Source organism: Schistocerca nitens, chromosome 9, assembly GCF_023898315.1.
Source record: "Schistocerca nitens isolate TAMUIC-IGC-003100 chromosome 9, iqSchNite1.1, whole genome shotgun sequence".
In the NCBI taxonomy this organism is placed as follows: domain Eukaryota; kingdom Metazoa; phylum Arthropoda; class Insecta; order Orthoptera; family Acrididae; genus Schistocerca; species Schistocerca nitens.
In genome coordinates, this window is record NC_064622.1 from 4,474,416 (window position 1) to 4,499,997 (window position 25,582).

Below are 25,582 nucleotides of genomic sequence, written 5' to 3' on the forward strand. Positions count from 1 at the left end.
CCATTTAAAGTAAAACAACATATGACTTACTAAAACACAACAACGTGCAATTTTTTATTTGGGCCTTTGATTAATTAAACCATGTAGAAGAAATAACAGTGAGTACCTTTATGTGTTCTTTGAATTTGACAAGTGTAGTGAAGTAGTAGTGCACATTATTGGACTAATAATTGTGATGAACCATTTACAAATTCATTACATTCATTTCGCATTGGAGTTACCAAGACTTTGCAAAACCAAATGGTTCTTTCAGGAGAAGTGTAGTCATATTCTTGTTATCTATCTGTGTCAAACCTAGTCTAAAAGTCCGTTTGTAACGAGATCACTAGTGAAAGAGTACTATACTGTAACCGAGAAACATACTGAGTTAAGAAAGTTATAATTCTTTCAATTAAAGTGTCTGTACATTTTAAGTAAAAAATTTCCTTTTGGCTGACATAACTATCATTATTCTATTTGTTTTCAGAACCGAACAGCAAGGGCTGTTCTTCAGTTTTACCCTGAGAACAGTGATCAAATTGAGCTAGTTACAACACAAGCCATGAAGGCAGGATTCTTTGGAGGTCTTGTTGTGGACTACCCAAACAGCACAAAGGCAAAAAAATTCTTCCTAGTTCTGATGACAGGAGCAGCAGTACCATTACCAAAAGCCCTTGGTACTGATGAGGATGCCAACGGAGTGTCATACACCAGTAAAAGGTTTTACTCTCCCCTTTCTTGTTGATCTACATTGTTGGATGGAATAGATATTATTTAACATTATAGTTGGGTATCATATTGCAGTACTTCTTGAAAGGGTTGTAACTTGTGCTCTTTGCGGTATGAAAGTTCATAATTGTACTTGAGGTAAAGGGGTGCAAGTCCAATTTCCACATTCTTTACTAAAAATTATCTTTTTTCATGTATACACGGATTCAATTGTGGAAGAAGGGCAGCAATCCTGCTCCTACCAATTGCCAATTTAGGCAGTGTTAAAATGGCACATGTCTGCAATGAGCAGGAGCCGCATTGCTACCCTTCATCCACAAGTGAAGTGTTGTGTAGGTATTAAAAATGTGGACTTAAGTCAAAACTGCAGAAATTAGACTTCACACTCCTTCATCAATCACATACTGATTTGTTTGTATGTATTTATCTATTTTTTGCAAGCAACATTAATCATGAGTGATGGTTGTTTACAGTGAATTCTCTATATAACGTTTTTCAAGGGACCACAAATTCTGAACACTGTATAGAGGAAAACACTATAAAGAGGAAGGCTTCCAATTAATAATTATAGGGCATTACTGAAGATCAGGATACCACTAATCAGCTTTGACAAATGGTGCCATAGATAACATTTTAAATTTTCACAACATGTGATATTCTTTGCAAATCATCAATGTATCAAGTGATTAGTTTTTTTAATTAAAACATGGAGCTCGGTAGGTGGATGGGTGAAAGTAAATGGATCCGTTTGTACAGTAAAAAGTTACAACAGATTCTTAAGATTGACATCATTCTCCAAAGCTGACAGGTGGTATCCCATTCTTCAGTTGTCCCAATTATAGAATATGAGCCAAATTTTGTCTATGATATACTGAACATATTACATAAAAACACGGTAAATGGCACAGATAGGAAAAGAATTAGTTACAAAAAAATTACTTCAATAATTAAATTATCAATGTTGTTGTTGTGGTCTTCAGTCATGAGACTGGTTTGTGTGCAAGTTTCATCATCTCCCAGTACCTACTGCAACCTACATCCTTTTGAATCTGCTTGGTGTATTCATCTCTTGGTCTCCCTCTACAATTTTTACCCTCCATGCTGCCCTCAAATACTAAATTGATGATCCCTTGATGCCTCAGAACATGTCCTACCAACCGATTCCTTCTTCTAGTCAAGTTGTGCCACAAACTCTTCTCCCCAATCCTATTCAACACCTCCTCATTAGTTATGTGATCTACCCATCTAATCTTCAGCATTCTTCTGTAGCACCACATTTCGAAAGCTTCTATTCTCTTCTTGTCCAAACTATTTATCGTCCATGTTTCACTTCCATACATGGCTACACTCCATACAAATACTTTCAGAAACGACTTCCTAACACTTAAATCTATACTCGAAGTTAACAAATTTCTCTTCTTCAGAAACGCTTTCCTTCCCATTGCCAGTCTACATTTTATATCCTCTCTACTTCGACCATCATCAGTTATTTTGCTCCCCAAATAGCAAAACTACTTTACTACTTTAAGTGTCTCATTTCCTAATCTAATTCCCTCAGCATCACCCGACTTAATTCGACTACATCCCATTATCCTCGTTTTGCTTTTGTTGATGTTCATCTCATATCCTCCCTTCAAGACACTATCCATTCCATTCAACTGCTCTTCCAAGTCCTTTGCTGTCTCTGACACAATTACAATGTCATCGGCGAACCTCAAAGTTTTTATTTCTTCTCCATGGGTTTTAATACCTACTCCGAATTTTTCTTTCGATTCCTTTACTGCTTGCTCAATATACAGATTGAATAACATTGGGGACAGGCTACAACCCTGTCTCACTCTCTTCCCAACCACTGCTTCCCTTTCATGTCCCTCAACTCTTATAATTGCTATTTGGTTTCTATACAAATTGCAAATAACCTTTCACTCCCTATATTTTACCCCTGCCACCTTCAGAATTTGAAAGAGAGTATTCCAGTTAACGTTGTCAAAAGCTTTCTCTAAGTCTACAAATGCTAGAAATGTATGTTTGCCTTTCCTTAATCTAGCTTCTAAGATAAGTTGTAAGGTCAGTATTGCCTCACGTGTTCCAATATTTCTACGGAATCCAAACTGATCTTCCCTGAGGTCGGCTTCTACTAGTTTTTCCATTCGTCTGTAAAGAATTCGCGTTAGTATTTTGCAGCCGTGACTTATTAAACTGATAGTTCGGTAATTCTCACATCTGTCAACACCTGCTTTCTTTGGGATTGGGATTATTATATTCTTCTTGAAGTCTGAGGGTATTTCGCCTGAAGTCTGAGGGTATTTTGCCTGTCTCATACATCTTGCTCACCAGATGGTAGAGTTTTGTCAGGACTGGCTCTCCCAAGGCTGTCAGTAGTTCTAATGGAATGTTGTCTACTCCCGGGGCCTTGTTTCAACTCAGGTCTTTCAGTGCTCTGTCAAACTCTTCACGCAGTATCATATCTCCCATTTCATCTTCATCTACATCCTCTTCCATTTCCATAATATTGTCCACAAGTACATCGCCCTTGTATAGACCCTCTATATACTCCTTCCACCTTTCTTGTTTCCTTTCTTTGCTTAGAATTGGGTTTCCATCTGAGCTCTTGATATTCATACAAGTGGTTCTCTTTTCTCCAAAGGTTTCTTTAATTTTCCTGTAGGCAGTATCTATCTTACCCCTCATGAGATAAGCCTCTACATCTTTACATTTATCCTCTAACCATCCCTGCTTAGCCATTTTGCACTTCCTGTCGATCTCATTTTTGAGACGTTTGTATTGCTTTTGCCTGCTTCATTTACTGCATTTTTATATTTTCTCCTTTCATCACTTAAATTCAATATTTCTTCTGTTACCCAAGGATTTCTACTAGCCCTCGTCTTTTTGCCTACTTGATCCTCTGCCGCCTTCACTACTTCATCCCTCAAAGCTACCCATTCTTCTTCTACTGTATTTCTTTACCCCATTCCTGCCATTTGTTCTCTTACGCTATCCCTGAAACTCTGTACAACCTCTGTTTTAGTCAGTTTATCCAGGTCCCATCTCCTTAAATTCCCACCTTTTTGCAGTTTCTTCAGTTTTAATCTACAGAGTCCACATCTGCCCCTGGAAATGTCTTACAATTTAAAACCTGGTACCTAAATCTGTCTTACCATTATATAATCTATCTGAAATCTGTCAGTATCTCCAGGCTTCTTCCATGTGCACAACCATCTGTTATGATTCTTGAACCAAGTGTTAGCTATGATTAAGTTGTGCTCTATGCAAAATTCTACCAGGTGGTGTCTTCTTTCATTTCTTAGCCCCAATCCATATTCATCTACTACATTTCCTTCTCTCCCTTTTCCTACTACTGAATTCCAGTCACCCATGACTATTAAATTATCGTCTCCCTTCACTATCTGAATAATTTCTTTTATTTCATCATACATTTCTTCAATTTCTTCGTCATCTGCAGAGCTAGTTGGCATATAAACTTGTACTACTGTAGTACATTCCACGCTCCGATCCGTAGAATGCCAGTTTTCTTTCTCCTGATAACGACATCCTCTTGAGTAGGCCCCACCCGGAGATCCGAAAAATTTTACCTTCGTGTCTATCTTAGCCACAAAAATGCGTTCACTATGCTGTTTGTAGTAGCTTACCTGCATTCCTGTTTTTTTATTCATTATTAAACCTACTCCTGCATTACCCATATTTGACTTTGTATTTAGAATTCTGTATTCGCCTGACCAAAAGTCTTGTTCCTCCTGCCACCGAACTTCACTAATTCCCACTATATCTAACTTTAACCTATACATTTCCCTTTTAAATTTTCTAACCTACCTGCCCGATTAAGGGATCTGACATTCCACGCTCTGATCCGTAGAACGCCAGTTTTCTTTCTCCTGATAACGACGTCCTCTTGAGTAGTCCCCGCCCGGAGATCCGAATGGGGGACTATTTTACCTCCGGAATATTTTACCCAAGAGGACGCCATCATCATTAACCATACAGTAAAGCTGCAAGCCCTCGGGAAAAATTACGTCTGTAGTTTCCCCTTGCTTTCAGCCGTTCGCAGTACCAGCACAGCAAGGCCGTTTTGGTTAGTGTTACAAGGCCATATCAGTCAATCATCCAGACTGTTGCCCCTGCAACTACTGAAAAGGCTGCTGCCCCTCTTCAGGAACCACGCGTTTGTCTGGCCTCTCAACAGATACCCCTCTGTTGTGGTTGCACCTACGGTACGGCTATCTGTACCGTTGAGGCACGCAAGCCTCCCCACCAATGGCAAGGTCCATGGTTCATGGGGGGTAAAAGTAAATTATCAAATGGAACTTAAATTTGCACAAAACTCTAGGAACATAAGCAATCTGAAAATAACATACCTATGATTTTTTGAAATATTCAAGCAGGCTTGCTTGTTTTCTATTTCTCCTAGACTCTATGGCAATCATTTCTTGCTCCAAATGAGCAAGTTGAACTACTGTTCTGTCCTCAAGTCTATGGGCCATCGTGTATCTCTTGAATGTTTCAAAGGCTTCAGCTGCCTTAATATATGAGGGCACAGGGTCATCTTCCTTGTCACTGTCACTTTCACTACCACTACTACTCTCCAAGCTTCTCTCTGCAGTCAGCTCCTCAATACTTTGTACTCCTGTGGTTGCCACGTTGTCATCCACAGCTACGAAGTCCTCAAAAGTGACAGAATCACTGCCTATGAATTGGTGAAACTGTTGCAAATCACTTGCAGCTTCTTCCACAGGAGCTGCCATCTCATTCTCACAGAGTCCCGCTTTTGTGAAACAGTTTTTAATAGTTTCAGCACTTACTTCCCTCCACGAGTACATAATTAAATTTATTGCCTGTAAAATATTCAATTTCACTTGTGAGCTTTGCTGGCTTCCCGGTTTTCTTTGGTCCATCAAATTCAAGGCCTTTTTTACAAGGGCTGTCCTATATTTAACCTTAAGGGCGTGTATTATGCCCAAGTCCAAAGGTTGCAGACAGCTGGTGCAGTTGGGTGGCAGGAAAATTACTTTAACATTTCTCAGAAAGGGTTCATCTGGTGGATGTGCCACACATCTATCCACAAACAGCAGTACTTTTCTTGCAGCACTCCCCATTTTGGCGTCAAATTCTCTGAGGAAACGTAAAAATATTTCACTCGTCATCCATGCCTTGGCATTGTGTGTATATTTGCATGGAAACGTGGAAATTTTTTTGAAGCACCTCGGATTTTTTGGTTTCCCGATAACCAAAGGTTTCAGTTTTTCACTGCCATCAGCGTTTGTACACAACAAAACGGTAAGATGTTCCTTGCTCTTCTTACTGCCATGGCAATTTTCCCCACAAAAAGTAAATCTCTCATCTGGCATTAAATTGAAAAACATGCCCGTTTCGTCAGCGTTATAAATGTCACGCAGTTTGTAGCCCTGTATCAGATTAGGGAGAGTCTGCATTCACTGAGCTACAGTTGGTTCGTCCACACTTTTACTTTCTCCACATTCCGATTTGTACACAACACCATGACGCTGTCGAAATTTATCAATCCATCCATTGGACGCCTTAAAATTGTCCATTCCTAACTGCAGTGATATTTGAAGTGCCTTCTCCTTCAAAATAGTTCCGTTTATACGAATGCTTGCAGCACGTGCTTGCTGAAACAAAGTTAATAAAACTTTCTCCATTTCATCGTAAGTCGATTGTTTCAAACGCATACGTTTCGAATTTCCACAATTCTCAAACCCTTCCATTATCGACGATCTGTTTTTCATAATAGTGTTGAAGGGGCCAGTCCCAATTGCTTCGCTAGCTCCACGCGACTCACGCCAGGAGGTGACTCCACTTTTTTAATAATAGAAACCTTCTCTTCCAGAGAAATATTCTTCCGCTTTTCACTCATGTCCACTGATGAAAGCTTTAAAAAAACGTTATATCGAAGACACACACTTACTAGGCACACAAACTGTTTGCTGCTCAGCTCACACAACACGCTACTAAGTGCTAACACAAAGCATCGACTGAAATGGCGCCAAAAAGATCGCAAGCAGAATGTGCGTCACATGTCACGTGACCGGTTTTGCCGCTGACATATGAAATACGCTGACCGCGGGCTTTCCGAGCCGGTGCAAACTGTGAAACCACAGAACGGAAAACGATGCGCCTACATCCAGTCACTTAAACGTTATAAAGAGGTAAATAATTGACCAGGGTTCCAAAAATATGAGCGTTACATGGAGGAAACTGTAAGATAGAGGAAACGCAGTAAAGAGGAAAATTTAACATTGTTTATATGGGCTTTTAGTCGGGACCGAAAAAAACGGATGTAACATAGAGGAAAACATTATATGGAGGAACGTTATGAAGAGGTTTCACTGTAATTTCAAATAACAGTAGTTTCCTTCTTAATGTTAAGATTTGAACTATTTTATAAATCAGTTGTCAGGCAGAAGGATTGTAAATGTATGGTGTTTTTGTGTGTGTTCAGGGAACAAATGAAGAAAATCCGTGGAAAATCTCTCAAAAAAAGTAGAGACTGGATTTTAGAAAAGAAAGAACGGAGAAGAAGACAGGGCAGAGAAACTAGGATAGACACAAAATACACTGGTCGTAAGAGATCTGGAAGGTTTTAAAAAACGAATGCCAAAACCATGTACAGTATCTGAACTTGTATTGATATTAAACCAGTATGTTTTCGTACATAAAAGCATTTTCTTAAATATTTATAGTCACTCAATCTTCAATACTAATAATGCAAGAAGTAAACCACTTGTCATATGGTTGAATTGCTGTACATTAAGTTATTTATAATCATAAGATAAACAAACATATCAGACAGATGGTTTTGATGTTGTTCTAAGTGAATTTAAAGTGATATTAATTTGCTGGATCATTGTATTAGTTGTGTTTGTTGAGTTATTGATGAATCATGTACCAGGTAACTGTCTAGATGAAAAAGATCGCTCTGCCCACTCAGAGATAAACAAACTTGTCTCATAAAGTAATAGATGAGGCTGTACAGTTTCCAGTCTCAAAGCGTTGTTGAAATGATGCTGGATGGTTACACACCATAGTTAAGTCGGTGTAAGTTAATCGCTGACAGTTAGAGGGTTGGGTCTGCAGGGTCGCATGCCTCTATCAACCAATGACGTAATACTATTCTGTAAATATCGCTATGGTAATGCCTCAGTGTTGTCACAGCTCTATAGATGGCTACTTTTTTCAGCATGCAGCCGCTAGCACTTCACAGCTGAAACCTGGCAACAATGCTGCTGTGAGCTGTCGGGGATCTTCTTACACTGTCTCGTCAATAGTCAGATATAAATATAATGGTGGAATAAAGACACAAAAAAATAAGGTACGCAAAAAGTGCTCATGGAAATTGCTTCACCTGGAATTAATTGAAACCTGTTGAAGGCTGTAGCAGTGTACCAGTATTAAATGATTGAAATTTCAATTGTGTGATGGGAAAGATCAGTATTACACTACACTTGCTAGCAAAGTTAGCTTAGTTTACCTGAATCAGTATTTCTTGTTGACGTCAAAACTGAGTAATTTCAGCATGTGTGTGAGTATGAGTGTGGCAATATAGCCGATCCTCAGGAACTGAGTGTGTAGTACTTTGACGTAGTTGATCATAATGATGTGCTTTTACAACAGTTATACTGTTGTGAAACCAGTATTTGTATATAAACCACTTTGATACAAATTCCCCAGGATCTTATTCATTGACTGAGGTGCAATGCTTAGCTCTCTAGATGATGGTTCAAATCCCTTTCTGCCCACCCAGACTTAGGTTTTTTATAATTTCCTCTATCACTCCAAGAAATGCTGGGATGGTTGCTTTGAAAGGGAATGCCAGACTGACTTCCATCCTCATTCCTCCTGTGCTCCATCTTTAATATACCTAGTTGTCAGTGCGACGTTAACCCCTAATCTTCCTTCCACCCTTCCTTTTTTCTTTCATATCTTTGGTTCCAAGCTACCAAGCTATTATATTTAAAGGCATTGATTGCAGTGCCATCAGGTTTCATGCCATACTAAATTCACAAAGTTAGTACAGTTGTGTAATTGTATAGGCGTATGTATTTTCTTGTATTTAATCTATGACATAACATTTATTTCAGGTTTAAGTAATCTCCTCAGTATTAAAATTTTCACAACCATTGGTCTATTTGTGCAGCACTGTATTTTTTTTATAACTTGATGATATATTTTTACAACTTGCCTTAACTTACTTTACTACTGAGCAAGATGGTGCAATGGTAAGGCATTTGATTCTTGTTTGGATATCGGTCATTTCAAATCCTTGTACAGGGATCCGGATTTAGCTCTTCTGCAACTCAAGTGTATTTTCTTTGAAGTTGATGGCCAGTTACCTTCCCTAATCTGCTCTTTCTCCAATGATTGCATTGTTGACAGAATGTAAAACCATGTTGTTTGGTTACTTTATTCCACTCCACTAAACTCTGGCTAATTTGGTCTTCAGTAGCCGTCTCTCTCGGTAATTGGGTCCATATCTGAAATGGCACACAGCAATGAATTATCGTGCACAACAGTGTTACTGAATTATGACATTAAGCAGTGCTATACATATTTGAAATTGTGACGTTCTTTACAGTTTAGCATTATGTCTTGTAAAAGGAAACATGGTATGCTAGACCTCGAGCAGAAACTCAAGCCGGCCGCGGTGGTCTAGCGGTTCTGGCGCTGCAGTCCGGAACCGCGGGACTGCTACGGTCGCAGGTTCGAATCCTGCCTCGGGCATGGGTATGTGTGATGTCCTTAGGTTAGTTAGGTTTAAGTAGTTCTAAGTTCTAGGGGACTTATGACCTAAGATGTTGAGTCCCATAGTGCTGAGAGCCAGAAACTCAAAATTTCAGGTAAGTTGAACGTAGGTCTTTTGTAGAAAGCCATTGCTGCTTAGTAGTGTGCTGGACAAGCAGCTGTTTGACGTCAAAAAGAAAGACGATGTTATTAGACAATATACAACCCAAATGGATAGTGAGTTGGGAAAAATGGAAGGTTATGCACAAAAAAGAAGAAGAAGAAGAAGAAGAAGAAGAAGAAGTAGTGAGAATGAAGAACTGGATGTAGGTGTTCATAGATGTTTTATACAACAATGCAGTAAAGGTATTCCAGTCAGTGTCCTGATGATAGGAGAAAGCAATTGCATGTAACAGACAATGTGGCGGTAGTAACTTGATTGCAGCAAGCGAGGGTTGGCTATCTAATTAGAAAAAATGACATGGCATTTGGCAGCCAATAGTCACTGGAGAAAGTCACTCAGCTAAAGGAAAAGATGCTGATTAGTTTGTAAACAAGACACAGAAGATAATAGAGAAAGATGATTTAACTGCTGATGCCTGGAACCAGACTCATTTACAAGGTGTTTTCTTCAAAAACATTAGTTGGCAAGAACAATAAAGAAGCTCGTGGATACAAGCAGGAGGAACACTGTGTAACGTTAATGACATATTGTAACACAAATGGGGATCATAAACTACTGCTCATGGTCACTGGTAAATCCCAACGTCCGTGTTGTTTTCAACACTGTGATATAAATACAATACCAGTGCAATACTGTACTCAGAAGAAAGTGTGGATGGACAGGGAAACATTCTCTCAGTGGTTCCATGAAACGTTGGTACCATCAGTGAAAAAAGAACTGTAGAAGAAAAAGTTTTCACTGAAAGCTGTTATTACTGACAGTGTTTGCGGTCATCCTTCCGATGTGACTATATAAAATCCAATGGTATACAAGCACTCTTTCTTCCATCCAGTTTGATAGCCCTGATTAAGCCTGTGGACTAAGGGATTTTGGAATCAGTTTTAAGCAATTAAGTGCCATTAGCAATATGCATTACACATTTCTTGCCTCCTTGGTGATCAAATGTGAAGACGACTCTACTGGGACTATGCTGAAGGTGTGCAAAGCAGTCAACTGGGATAAAGTAGAGAGTGCTATGATTATGAAGAGCTGTAGAAAAGTGTGGCCATACACTGATGCAGTGTTGGATCCAGTACTGAGTGACAGCGATGAGCCAGTGAATTCGGAATCATCAATTTTGGATACTTTTGTATGTTGACACGTTCTATAAGTTTCCAGGAGGAGGGGAAGTTGATGGTGAAGATGTTGGCAAGTGGCTGATAAAGGAAAACTGTGAGACAGTTCAAACTTCAACAGATGAAGAGATTATAAGAGATTATCAAAAGTGTGCAGGGAAGTAATGATAAAAGTAATGAAGAGAATATAGGAAGAGACAGCATGAAGATTTCTCACACTGCTGATACTGGAGCTGCAAACGTCTTCCTGGCATACATCGTGCAACAACAGGTACGTGGGAGTATGCATGTAGTGCTCATAATGCAGTTGCTTGATAAAGTGTGCCGCTGTCACATGTCATCAGTGTGACAATTAAAAACTTGGGACATGTTTCATAGTGAGTGGGTCTACTGTATAATTATGTACATAAGGACAAAAAATTACATACAGGGACAAAGTTTTCTTTGAAGATGAATGTATCTTTGGATTTAATAATGTAAATCCTGTATGTTTTTAAAATAAATTTCAGACACTCTCAATAATCTGGCAGCCATATGTACAACGAATGACCAGATTAGCGAGATACTAGTATATCACCACAGTCACCTCTGATACCCATACATTTTCTGATATTGTTTAAGAATTTTTATTTCAGAGTCTCACTACAGTTACACCTACTCCTACAAACCCTTCATTTCTGCTTCCAGATTGGATCTTATCATCAAGTGAGTTATGATCATCACAATTTCCATTCTCTGTCATAATCCTTGATTGCCATTGTGACCTTTAGCAAGAATTAGTTGCATCTAGTTTACTTGCAGTTTCTGATAAGTTAGTCTTTGTGTAATGTAGTTACTGTATGCAGAAAATTTCACGACTCTTTCCATCAGTGGTTCAAAATTCATTCAAACGTGAATTTCGTACTCAATTGAATTAGGAACTGAGCGTTTCGTCTTACACTCAGTTTCCAAGCACAACAATGCTGCAAATAGTGAAAAAATACTACAGCTTTCCTTTTTACCATTTACCACCATTTTGCCGTTTACCACCATTTTGCCGTTTACCACCATTTTGCCGTTTACCACCATTTTGCCGTTTACCACCATTTTGCCGTTTACCACCTTTTTGCCGTTTACCACCTTTTTGCCGTTTACCACCTCTTTGCTGTTTACCACCTTTATTGCTCTTTTACTGCCAGTAAAACACTGAGTTAGGTTCATCACAAAATATATGTATGTTTCAGATTTTACTAGGGGCTCTCAGCTGCCAGTTCCAGGCTTTACCGTTTACTTTTTCATGAAATCTCATATTTGAAGTGTTTGTTTCCATAGTTAAAGCATCTAGGAGTTATTTACATGTGTGGAAATTGGAGGTTTTTAAAGTACATTTGCTCACTGCTTTGGTGATATGCAGCTGTTCTTGACTGGGACAGACTCCAAACTGAGATTGTAGGCTACAGCGACTTACTTATTTCATTGGCTTTTATTTACTTGCTCCTCATAATACTACAAAATGTGTACATGTAGCTAACACGCGTACTTTTTTTTTCAATAATACTGAAAGGTATATTCCATCCCGGATTTTCAATTGTTTGATACTGAAAGTTCTAGTTTAGAATGAAGAATTATTTAGGAATAAAGGAGATGACTCACCAAAAGGCAGAAGTGCTGCATTGTCAATAGGCATACAAACAAAAGGTAAAGAGCTTAAGTAACAGAATGCAACACACACACACACACACACTAAAATTGTTCACCCGATACCTCTACTTCAACAAGTTGTTATTCTTGTGTTCACACTCCTGATTTTTTTCATCAGTAGTGTTCAGTACTGAACCCAACTGTGTTTCTTGACATCACTCTCATAATCTGTCTTTTAGTTACAACAATGGAATCCATAGAAACCTGAACTACTTCAATGAGTCATAACACTTGACCCAATAATGGGACACATTTGCAATTTTGGGAGATGGTAATACACAATTGGGAGATTACATGCATGCATGCATGCATGCATAAAAAGTCCTTACAGCAAATGTTGGAAGTGTGCTCCACCACAGTCAGTGCATGAGTGTTCTGGTTTCACCACATTCTGTGAAATGTATCCTCACCATTTTTGCTTATTTCATGAGTAATGGCCTCACAGAGTTCTGCAGTTGCGTGGGGTCTCTTCTTGTACACTCAGCTTTTAAGATACCACCACAAGAGGCATGAAAGGGGGATGGTTAGGTCATGGAATTGGGGGCCAGAAATTTTTTGATATTATTTGGTCTCCGAAGACACTCGTTACTAGTTGCATGGAAGTGTTAAATGTGTGACACGTTGCTCCATCTTATTCGAAGTGACCATCTGTAAGTTTGACATCATACAGCTGCTCCACAAATGTATTAATCCACCCATGTAATGTAAACTCTAGTGTCTATGGTTGTATCAAAGAAAACAAGGCCAAAAATCCTGGAAACTGGCACCAAGTGCCACACACTAACCATTTCATTGTGCAGTAGTGTTTTTTTTATGGGAGATTACACTAACACAGTATCTGCTGTTTTGTGTGTTGATGTAACGTGACAAATGGAACCAAGTCTCATCTGTAATCCAAGTTACGGAAAGAAAATGTGGATGTTGAACACCTGAAGCCATTGGCAATAACGCATTCTTTTTTCATGCTCTGTTTCTTGCAATGCTTCCATCATGTGCATTCTCTATGGTAGCAATGTCAATTCCTCATCAATGCAACAGTTCCCTTGGAGATTTCTCCACATTATCTTCGGACATTGTTGTTAACCTCTGTACTCAGTGTCTTTGTCTACCATTGTCACCGTTTAGTACACTAGTTGACTCCAGCTTCTTTGCAATCGCTAAAATTGTTGCCTTTGTTGGAACGTTGTGCACATTGGATTCTCTCCAGAATGCCACTTGTCAGTCTGCCAATATGTTTTCACAATAAAAACCTGATCTCAAAGTGTGTACTACATGTTTCTGCCAGATAGAGACTGTGAACAAATCACTAATTTGCTCATCATTGTCACATAGACCGAACGACACACTCAGACTCACAAACCTGCGACCGACGAGGCTACAAACGAACTACCATGACCGAGACAAAGGACCTCGTGCACAGAAGCAACCATCAACTTGCCGCCAATAACGGATGATAATTCTTTTTCTCCCAGAGGTACTGAGATTATTAAAACAACTTTCCCATTTGTAAGGGCTTTCACAGGGAAATTATAACATATTGAAGTAGTTCAGGTTTATATGAATTGCGGGATTGCTACTCTGCAACATCTATAACCAAGTGTTGATTTTGTAAACAACATTGAAAATGGCTACACTAGGTAGCAGCGAAAACAGCAACTCAGAGGGGTAGGTGACTGTGGCTAGATTGGATTGTGAAAAAATTGGACCACGTAAAAATTGTAACTTTGTACGGGCACTGATTACTGCACAGTTGAGCACCCCACAACCAACAACGTGGGGGGGGAAGGGACAGGTATACACTCGCTCGCGCGCGCACTCACACACACACACACACACACACACACACACACACACACACACACAAGCAGACATATGTAAAGGTAAAGAGTTTGGGCAGAGATCATATCATTAATTTGTTAATAATAAAATATTATAACTGCACACTGGTTCCTTAGCAATGGTGATTTGTAAAGTAGTGAAGTGAAAGTATAAAGCTTTACCAAATACTTCATGTCAAAAATTTATGAAAACAGAATTAAAATATTTTTAAAGTGCCTGCCATTGCCACCCACCACAAAAGCTGGACACTAGTGGGTGGTAGGGTTCAGGTTGACTACCACTGTATTACATGGTTTAGAAGAGGTTTGTGTGATTGTCATGGGTAACGTAAGTTATCATTCAAGGGAAAAAGAGGGACAAAATATCTGATTCAAACACGAAGAAGGAAGAAATTGCCTAGTAACTAGAAAATAACACTAGTTCAATTTTGGGTTGCTATACGAAAGTCGAGATGTTGGAGGAAGTCGGATGCCACAGGTACCTTTACTATCAATTTGAACTGGACAGCTTAGCAGCAGAAGTAGGCCACAGAGCTGTGAGGCTGACCCATTAGCATTGCCAGTACGCCCTCAAAAAATGTGTGGTCCCTATTGAAAAGAAAGGCTGTATCCATAAACGGCACAGAGTAAATTGGATGTGCAGAATTCACCTGGGGAAGCTATTGATAAGTCACAGAAAAGATCATATTAAATGCATACACCACACTGGAATTTGCAAGAAAACAACTTTCTGAAGGAACACATCCAAGAAAAGTTGATAGAAAGGATTGTTATTGCTTCAAATGACTCTCTTGGATAGCGAGTATTCAGAGAAGCACAATTAAAGAGCAATAAACTGCACTGAATTATGTGTTTCTTGTTCATTCCCCTTTCCAAAGCTATCAATGCAGTTTCCCCTCTTCTATTCCTTCCCTGTCATGTTCTGTCTCCCCGCCCCCCCCCAAAAAAATGTCATTGTGTGTCAGAACAGCCACTGGGGGTATACTGCTTGTGCTAGCATGTTTGTCTGTGTTACTTGTGGGGAGAAAACATGCGCAGAACTAAATTTATTCTTCTTCATAGAAACCTTGCCAAGTCTGCTTCATTTGTTATACAACCACAACACCTCCAACTTGCCACAGACAGTTAGGCGGCCTTTTACTTAACAGTCCGTGTACCCTAGCTAACCTCAACACCCACTACGAAAACCAGCAATAGATTACGACGTTTCCCACTCGTGCAAAAGGGATTGCACTTCTGAACACCTCTGAACATTCCATATCTTTGGAATAACCTTACTGCTTCCTGATTATGAACTTCCAAAGTACACCTCCGCACCATTTCCTCCCGAGGGGCTTCAATTTAGTCTCGTGCACCCTACCACTGTTGCTAAGTGACTCCTTGATTTCATGAGCAGTTTCCCACTCCACAACACACTTTTCTTACATGCAGATGTTTTGGCCAATCAGACTTCAGAGCAGAAAGTAGGGACCACTACTGGCAATTGCCTGCTCACTCTCATAGTACTACTGTAAAATGCTGCTGCCTGACAACACTGTCAGTAGTTTGATCCCAAAGAGTACTAGGAAATGTTAGCCATTCTGTGGAAAACATTTGTATTCCAAAACCTCGCAGTTGGTCTGGGTTACACCCGTTAGTCAGATTAAGCCCACTTCGCTCTGGGCATGAGAACAGTTCCCCCACCTACAGAGATGACCCCCCCCCCCCCCCCTCCATCCTTTGCAGCATCTTTTCCCTTCTGTGCTGCATGTCTATCCTCCTGCTATTCTTTTTCCCTCCCTTGGGGAATATGTCTGGGGTATTTTTGGGAATGTTCTGCATTGTCTGTCATTGACATAAGAACAGTCTCGCCACTGTTTTTTGTTCCCTTTCCCTTTTTTTTGATTCCCATCTCCTCTCGCTCCTCCACTTCGTCGTTTGAGGCTCCTCTTTTCCTTCTTCCTCCTCCCTGTGCACTCCTGAAGACCAGCTCATGTGTCTGACACGTAACAGGAGACTGGGTAACATGTATTTCCCAGCCCCGGGTCAACAGGTAGGGTTTGTACGTGCCCTCTGATACAGGCCAGGCCCTGGGAGGGGTGACTGCCTGAGCTGCTACCTACCCAAATTGCCAATTAGTCCCTCTGTCAGGTGTGTTCAGGAGGTGTGACCTGAGGTGTGAACAATCACCTAAGGTGGGTGCACCCCCTTATGAAGGGGTCCCTAGTTGGAAAGAGCGCACCATTGGAGATGTTGGCAATCATGGGGGATTTTCTCGCAATGAGCCCTTCGTCTTCACAATCAACGTCTACGAAACATAAACAGAATGAGGCTAACGATTCAAAAACCCTTCCAGCTGCACCACGGTTCCTCGTGGTTTCTCATACTTTGGACGGTCAGCCCCTCGCCATGGTAAATCCGTTTATTATTCAGAAAGGTTTTTATGCAATTGCCGGCCCTGTGATATCCTGCTCTCGTTTACAAAATGGTATTTTGCTTTTGGAGACCACTTCTGATTCTCAAGCATGACAACTGCTTGCCGCCTCACTTCTCCATGGCTACCCTGTTCGTGTCGAGGGCCATAAAACTCTGAACTCTTCCTGTGGTGTTATCCATACTAGGCTGCTCAACTGTATGACTGAGGCCGAAATCCAATCTTACCTCTCTGATCAGAATGTCATTGCTATCCATCGGGTGATGAAAAAGGTAGATTCCTCTGTAGTGCCCACCTGCACTCTTTTTATCACCTTTGATAGAGTGGTGCTTCCGCCTAAGATCAAAGCAGGCTATGAAATTAACTCAGTCCAACCGTACATTCTGAACCTGATGGGCTGCTACCAGTGTCATCGTTTCATCCACACTAGAACATCTTGCCGACACAGTCAAATGTGTTAACCTGTGGTAGGGATGCGCACGAGGGTGAATGTCTGCCTCCTGCTCTCCACTGTATCAACTGCAATGGCGACCATACCGCCTCTTCTTGGGATTGTCCCCTGTATCTTGAGGAGTGGGTTGTCCAGGAGATCAGGGTAAAGGAAAAAGTGCCTTAACCATTCGCTCACAAGCTATTGGCTAGTCGCAAACCCTGCATTCTCTCATCTGGCATTTATAGTTCTGTTCTTGCTCCATAAAGGACTTTGCCACGTAGATATGTGACCTCAAATGCAGCTCTAAGGCTGTGAAATCAGCCAGTGTCAAGGTAGCATTGCCATCCCCCTGACCAGCTGTGCCACAAGCAATCAAACTCTCACCTCAAGGAGCAAAGCCACCAGCTACACAACTGGTATGCTGGAATGGACAAAAGGAGTACTCCCACGAAGACTTCCTACTTCCCTGCAGCCAAACAACACCCAAGTCTTCCTCTGCTATCCGGAAAGGTTCGAAGAAGTCCACCAAAGGTAAATGGTCTTCTCCTTGGCCTCTTCAATGGTGGTGTTACGTGATACCTTAGCCCGGCTGGCCTCCGTGTCGCCGGTGCACACCACTGACTATTTTTCCCTGTTGGACTCCACAGACTGACAGCACAAGCAAGCCCAATGCTTCTGTGTACCTCACGGAGCAGGATCCTCAGCCCTGTAGCGAGTCTTCGCAGGCTGTCACTTGGCAGCCACCGAGGTGACACACCCTTCATCTCTTCCTCATCATGACTCTCTTCCAATGGAATGTTTGCGGCCTTCAGTTCCATATAGAGGATTTACGGCTGCTTTTAGCACCGCAGCGTCTCATTGTCCTCTGCCTCCAGGTAACAAAATTGCGTCCTCATGACCACTTTGAGCTTTCACATTTCTTCCAGGTTCGTTTTGACCTTCCTCCTGAGGTCAGCATTCCGTCTCATAGGGGCGTCATGCTGCTCATACGGGATGATGTTAATAGTCAATTCATCTCCCTGACTACCCGTCTTTGACCTGTTGCAGTTCACCTTTTCCTTCCTCACCTGACTTTTTCCCTTTGTACCGTTTATGTCCCTCCGTCATTGGAAGTCACCAGGGCAGATTTCATTCAGCGTATTGGGCAGCTACCTTCCCCATTTCACCTACTCAGTGACTTTAATGCGCATCATCCCGTTTGGGGTTCTCCCAGAACCTGTGATAGAGGCGTCCTCTTGACTGATGTTCTTAATCAACTCAACATCTTGTGCGTTAACATTGGAACACCCACATTCCTTTCGGACTCCTTGCACACCTATTCCCATTTGGACCTATCCTTCTGCACTGCCCAGCTTGCCCGTCGTCAAGTGGTCTGTTCTTTCTGACACCTGCTCGATCGACCATTTCCTACGTGCTATGCATTTGCTGACTCCTACCCCACCTGCGTGCACACCCAAATGGCAGCTTATTAAGGCTAACTGACAGCTTTACTTCTCCCTGGTGACCTTCGAAGAACAAGATTTCCCCAGTTGTGATGACCAAGTGAAATATCTTACAAACTTTATCCTTGCTGCTGCAGAATGTTCCGTACCTCACACTTCCTCTTTACCGTGCCGTGTCCCAGTCCATTGTTGGACTGAGGCATGCTGTGACGCAATTCGCGCACGGAGACGTGCTGTCCACATTTTTAACCATCATCCTACAATGGCAAACTGCATTCGTTACAAACAGATACATGCAAAGTGTCGTCGTGTTCTTTGGGATAGTGGAAAAGCTAGCTGGATTTCATTCACTAGTTGATTTAACGGTTCCACCCCTTCCTCTGTTGTATGGACCAACTTCCGACAACTCTCTGGGACCAAGATCTATTCGCCAACTTCCGGCCTGACAGTAGTAGATGATGTTATCGTGGACCCTATTGCTGTCTGCAACACCTTGGGCCACCATTTTGCAGGAATTTCAAGCTCTTGCCCCTATCACCATGCCTTCCTCCATCGGAAACGAGCGACGGAGGCTCGGGCAATATTGTTCTCTTCTCAGAATCGTGAGTGCTACAATGCCACCTTTACTATGAGGGAGCTGGATCATTCTCTCCGCTCATCCTGATTCTCTGGCCCAGGCCCAGACACCATTCACATTCAGATGTTGCAGCACCTTTCTTTTGCAGGCAAGCATGTTCTGCTTAACACGTACAACCGCTTCTGGGCTGAGGGCACATTTCCGGACATTGGCGTGAAGCCACTGTCATACCCATACTAAGCCCGGCAAGGACAGAAACCTTCCTTCTAGCTACTGCCCTGTCTGTCTCACTAGCTGCATTTGCAAGGTGATGGAACGTATGATTCATGCCAGGCTGGCGTGTTGGATAGAGTCTCACAATTTACTAATGACTGCACATTGTGGATTATGAGTGCGCCGTTCTGCAGTTGACCATCTCTTTACTTTGTCCACTCGTGTCATGAATGGTTTTCTGCAGAAATCCCAAACTGTGCCCGTGTTTTTCGATTTGGAGACGGCCTACGACACCTGCTGGAGAACTGGTATACTCCGTACTCTTTACACGTGGGGCTTCTGTGGCTGCCTGCTCTGTTTCCTTCACGAAGTTTTAAAAGACCAAGTTTTCAAGGTGCGTGCAGGTTATGTCTTGTCGGACATCCTTATCCAGGAAAATGGTGTGCCTCAAGGTTTTGTCCTGAGGGTCATCATCTTTGCTATTGCCATTAACCCTATAATGGCCAGTTTCCCCACCAGGCATCTCTGGCTCCTTTTTTGTTGACGATTTTGCTGTCTATTGCAGTTCTCCATGGACACGTCCCATTGAGTGGCATCTTCAACAATGTCTCGATCGTTTTTACTCCTGGAGCACCAACAATGGCTTTCGTTTTTCCTCTGTCAAAATTGTCTGTATGAATTTCTGGTGGCACAAATGGTTTCTCCCACCATCTTTACATCTTGGGCCTGTTGCTCTTCCATTCATTGAAACAACAAAATTCAAGGAGCTCATTCTCGAGAGGAAACTCTCTTGGTTCTCCCTTGTGTCTTACCTGGCAGCCTGCTGTACACAGCCCTTCAATGTCCTACGTGTCCTCAATGGTACTTCCTGGGGTGCCAATTGAACCACCCTCCTCTGTTTGTACCGGTCCCTTGTCCATTCGAAACTAAGACTACGGGTGCTTTGTTTATGCATCTGCATGCCCATCCCTCTTGGGCCGTCTCAACACTATCCACCATTGTGGCATCTGTTTGGCCACTGCCACCTTTTGCACTAGCTTGATTGAGTCTGTGTGCTGAAGCTGCTGAACTACCATTGTCTTACCACTGTGACTTCCTTCTCAGCATGTATGCAAGCTGTTTGCGTGCCATGCACGGCCACCCATCTTCTACTTCCTTCTTCTCTGTTATCTCCCGGAGTCCCCTTTTGGCACTTGCTCCGGCAGTTTAACTTCACACTACCTGCAACTTTCCCGGTGGGTGTGAACCCTTCACCACCTCGGTGTTGTGAAGAGGCCCATGTTAACCTTGGGCTTCATTCGCTTCCTAAGGACACTACTCCAGCCTCACTCTATCACCTTCAGTTTCACAACCTTCGTATAGAACTTCGCGATAGTACCTTTGTGTGCACTGGTGGCTCTCAGACTGACCGCAGTGTTGGGTGTGCCTTCGTCATTGGCACCCGTATCTTCAGATATCAGCTTCCAGCAGACTGCTCAGTATTTACAGCCGAGCTCTTCACCCTGTATCAGGCCGTGGAGTACACCTGGCGTCAAAGACTTTTCGATTGTGTCCTCTGCTCAGACTCTCTCAGCGCGCTTCAAAGTCTATGTGCACTACACCTCCCATCCCTTAATGCAACAGGTCCAGGAAAACAGTCATTTGCTCACCCTTGGTGGAGCCACTGTGAAGTTTTGTGTGTTCCTGGCCACGTCGGTTTGCCAGGAAACGAGGCTGCTGACGCAGCTGCCGAGTCTGCGGTACTTGCGTGTTGCCATCTGTCAGGAGGTGGTGTCCCTTTGGCATCGCCATTTGTCCTCCTTTCGTGGGAATAAGCTCAGGATTATTAAGCCTCTCCCAGGGGCTTGGACGACCTCCTCTCAGACATCCTGCCAGGAGGTGGTCATTTTAACTAGGTTGTGTATTGGGCACTGGCTTTTTAGCCATTATCATTTGATGATGGCTAATCATTTGCTTACATTGCACCAAATTTTAACTGTCCACCACTTCCTGAAGGAATGCCCATTTTTTAACCATTTATGTTCCCGCTTGGGTTTGCCATCTGAGTTATCGGCCATTTTAGCAAATGACGTGCATGCTGTTGACCGCATTTTACTTTTTATCAGTCAAAGCAATATGGCAAAGTCCATTTAACTTTTAGTTTTGGACCTCCGTTTCTGTATGGTGTCTGTAGTAGCCCTTTCTACACATCCCTGTTTTTAGCCGTCTTCTCTTATGTCAATTGGTACTGACGTTTAGTCATTTTTTAACTCCTCTCTCTCTTCATATTCTATAGTTTCGATGTGGGCGCATATAATCCCAGTTGTTTTTGCGCCCTAAAACAAAACAGAAACCTACAGAGACAGTAAACAGACTGTCACCCACAAAAGCGACCAAGATTCACCATCTGATGCTGTCCGAAAATGATCTGTTACACCATCTATACTCGTTCCTACAGGCATCACTTTTGGTGCTCCCTAGTATAGTGACAATTATAGCATACGGTAATTATTTCAGTATATCTTTCAGGAAATATTTGTCTGATGATTGCACTTCACATTTAGTATGTCTGCAGGCCCACATATTCTCTGCAAGCCACAGTACAGTGCATGGTTGGACGTACTTCATATCAACACCCCAGTGATTTTCCATGGTATTCCATTCATGTAGTGAATAAGACAAAAATTACTGCATATATGCCTCTGTGCAGTTCTAATTACTGTCATCGTATTCTCATGATCCCTGTGTGAGATATGTGATGGTGGCTGCATAATGGTCACACATTCTGCTTTGAACACAGATTGTTTAAATGTACCCAACAGAACTACATTGCCTTTCATCCTGAGATTCCCATTAAAGTTCCCCAAGAATTTTTGTGACACTTTCATGTGGGGTGTACCAACCTTTAGTCTTTTAAATGTACGGACCCACAGCTGCTGCGAATTCGTTGTGGGGAGTCATTCTCTTGTGTAGGCCATTGTTTTATTTTGAAATGAACACTGTATTTCCTAATTTAGTGATTAGCTAATTTTGCGCGCTCCCTCCACTCCACTTTTTAAACACATTTTTTATGTATTTGCTAGATCTTAACTAAATATTTACATTTGATCCTTTAAATGAGTTGATTGTAATTATCAGTGCAGCCAAAAGAACTACTGGCTTTCTGGATCACATAAGAAACACCAGAGCTACTTGTACAGTTCTGATAATAAAGTACTGCCCTCCATGATGAATTCTGCTAAAGCCGGAGCTTTCCACATGCCCTCACTCCACAATAAAAGCCAACTTTTCAAACAGGCACAGCTAAGGTAGTTTTGGCTGTGAAGAATGAAAGGAAACAAATATGAGTTAAATATTTTACTACACGTGGTTATTTAACTACCAAGAAGCCTAATCTGATATGGGAAGATGCATTTAATGAATCAGATGTGCATAGCAAAATCATCCACACATCTTGGAGATGTTGCCCAGTCCCACTATGGTGGTGGGAAACACTTATTAGAGATGTCATCATATGTTGCACATGTCATTCTGTATGCATTAGTTTTTACCATTCTTTACCTCGATAATTCCCAAGCGAGCAAAATTATCTAATCAGTAAAATATGAAAACAAGTGTTTTATTTCCAAGTAGAACACAGCTTACACAGGAAGATGACTTCCTTCAAGAAATTCACAGTGGGGGAGTGAAACCCATCGAGAATGTAGGAAAATTCTAACTTACAGCTTACATGACTGCATTTGGCAATGCGTCACTCACCTCGCCCCTCTCATCCTAAAAACTGGAGTACTTTAAATTGTACGAGGGTGATCCGAAAAGTAAGGTCTCCTATTTTTTTAATGAGTACATAGAACTATTGATTTCTGCAATGGCTTACATCAGTTTACAGCTTGAACATTTAGTTATTTTTCGACATAATCGCCGTTTCTGTAGATGCATTTTTGTAGACGCTGTGGCAGCTTTTGTATGCCCATGTCGTACCATCTCGCCGCCATGCTGTTCAGAAAGTTATGAACCTCTTCTTACACCTCATTGTTGGAGCTGAATCGCCGGGACCACAATTAACGCTGACAGGTAATGTGAGACCCTGAAAAAACTCAAACGGGTAATTCAGAACCGGAGAAGAGGAATGTTGAGCTAGGGTGTACACATTCTCCATGACAACGCTTGCCCACACTTCACTTGGCAAACCGTTGCTCTCCTGCAACAGTTTCAGTGGAACATAATTACCCACCCACCCTATAGTCCTGACTTGGCACCCAGTGACTATCACCTGTTCCCTAGGTTAAAGGAACATTTGGCTGGAAAGCGATTCAGCTCCGACGATGAGTTGAAAGAAGAGGTTCATAACTCTCTGAACAGCATGGTGGCGAGCTGGTATGGCATGGGCATACAAAAGCTGCCACAGCGTCTACAAAAATGCATCTACAGAAATGGTGATTATGTCGAAAAATACCTAAATGTTCAACCTGTAAACTGATGTAAACCATTGTAGAAATAAACAGGTCTATGTACTTACAAAAAAGTGGGAGACTTTACTTTTGAGATATATTTTTAAAAAATCATTTTTTGCCTGATAGTTTTGAGTAAGTGTGACAACAATGAGTTGCAGTATATGTTTCCAACACCTCGCAGGGTAATTTAGAAAATTTTCTTAGAGCATTAAGAAAGGGATATTCCTTTGAAAATTTAGCAATTAGTTAATCACAAGGACAGAAATGGTTAAGTAGATAAAACCATTGTTGACAATTCAGTAATTAATATGTAAGCACAAAAGTCACCGCAACTAACGCATTGACTATTAATAGAGAGTGTGAACATGTCAGTGAGTCAGGCAACACCTGCAAATATTATTGAAGCTTGACTATGATTTGAGGATAACAATATTGTGATTAATGACATGACATGACGTTACTTACGGTAGATGAAATAAATTCATGAATATCACCGGGAAGCTTTTTTTCCTCATAAGGCTGGTGAAAGATACGCTAGCACAGGTTCTAGTAGATCTAAAATTTCCACAGCAGGCGAAATGGACCCAGATGTAATAAGATATGACTCAGCAGGTGTTCAAAATGATACCTCAATATTGATACAACTTGTGCAAGGAATGATGAAAACTCCCTAATGATTTTAGGAATGAACACACACACAAATTTAATGAACAGACACAAAACTTTTAACAATCTAACACACAAATTTAATAACTGAGCCCAAAAAGTCCAAGATTCTTCAAAACAACAAACACAAATATTGAATGATTTTAGTAATCATTTGACACAAAAATTTGAAGAACTTTCAAATCAACAAATGCAAAAATTTGTTGACCTAATTAAAAAGTTTTGTACTGACCTGTCAAATGATTTAACACTTTAAGGCCTGGGACTTAGTACATCATCCTAGCACACGAGACTGGGGTTTTTTGTCGTTTTTCAAAAAATCATAATTCAGGAACAGTTAGATATAAATCATTACAGTTTTTTTTTCATTTTTACCAGTGTAACTTAAACTCTACAATGAAGTAACACATTATAGTTACCAACTTCACTTAAATTTACACTGTTATCACAAGCTGGTAGCTGAAACAAGGAAAATAAAAAAGTCTTATAGTAGGATTTATTGTTGGTAGAAAGAATATGGCACTGGATTATGTTTTATAAAAACAAAATGAAAGGTATTTATTTTAAAAAATTACAATGCACAACAAAATTAAATTACATTTTGTATAAATCATTTCTATATGTAATTGGCTTTCGTATGAAATAGTTCAAAGCATTCTGGCATGCCCAGTGCAACATCACACATTGCACAATAATAAGTTGTATCTTTCCACTTTCCAGTTTCTTTCTTAGCCCTGTCACCACACACTTTGCACGATCTGCATGGCCTTGCTTTGTTGTCAGTTGGAGGAATTTTTCTTCCAAAATGACTCCCAGTTAGTCTGTCACCTACAGTCGAAGGGTTCACTCCCACTTGTTCCTCCCCTGCCATCATGGCCAGTTTTTCTCCAATCACAGACATGAATTTATGCAGAGAACATGGTTGTCTGTGTGACATTTTAGACATTTTATGTATTATGTAACTGTTTACTATTCCCCGAATGAAAATATGGAAGAAAAGCTTCTTCCACCATTTCATACTTTTCTTTTTGAAGGGGTAGAAAGCAACAAGTTGATCACTTCGATCAACACCTGTCTTCTTTATATTATAATCAAGGACTGCATCAGGCTTGAATTTTTTTTTATA

The 25,582-nt window shown here is 41.1% G+C and overlaps 1 protein-coding gene across 1 annotated transcript in view; it reads left to right on the forward strand.

Moving 5' to 3' along the window:
- The window catches only part of LOC126203135 (probable 18S rRNA (guanine-N(7))-methyltransferase), a 55,648-nt gene extending 48,229 nt beyond the window's left edge, over window positions 1-7,419 (forward strand). Inside the window, exons 5-6 of the mRNA XM_049937383.1 lie at window positions 467-699; window positions 7,184-7,419. Of these exons, the coding sequence (XP_049793340.1) occupies window positions 467-699; window positions 7,184-7,328 (378 nt within the window). The 3' untranslated portion in view covers window positions 7,329-7,419. The remainder of the gene's footprint in view (window positions 1-466; window positions 700-7,183) is intronic.
- The last annotated feature ends 18,163 nt before the right edge of the window (window positions 7,420-25,582 follow it).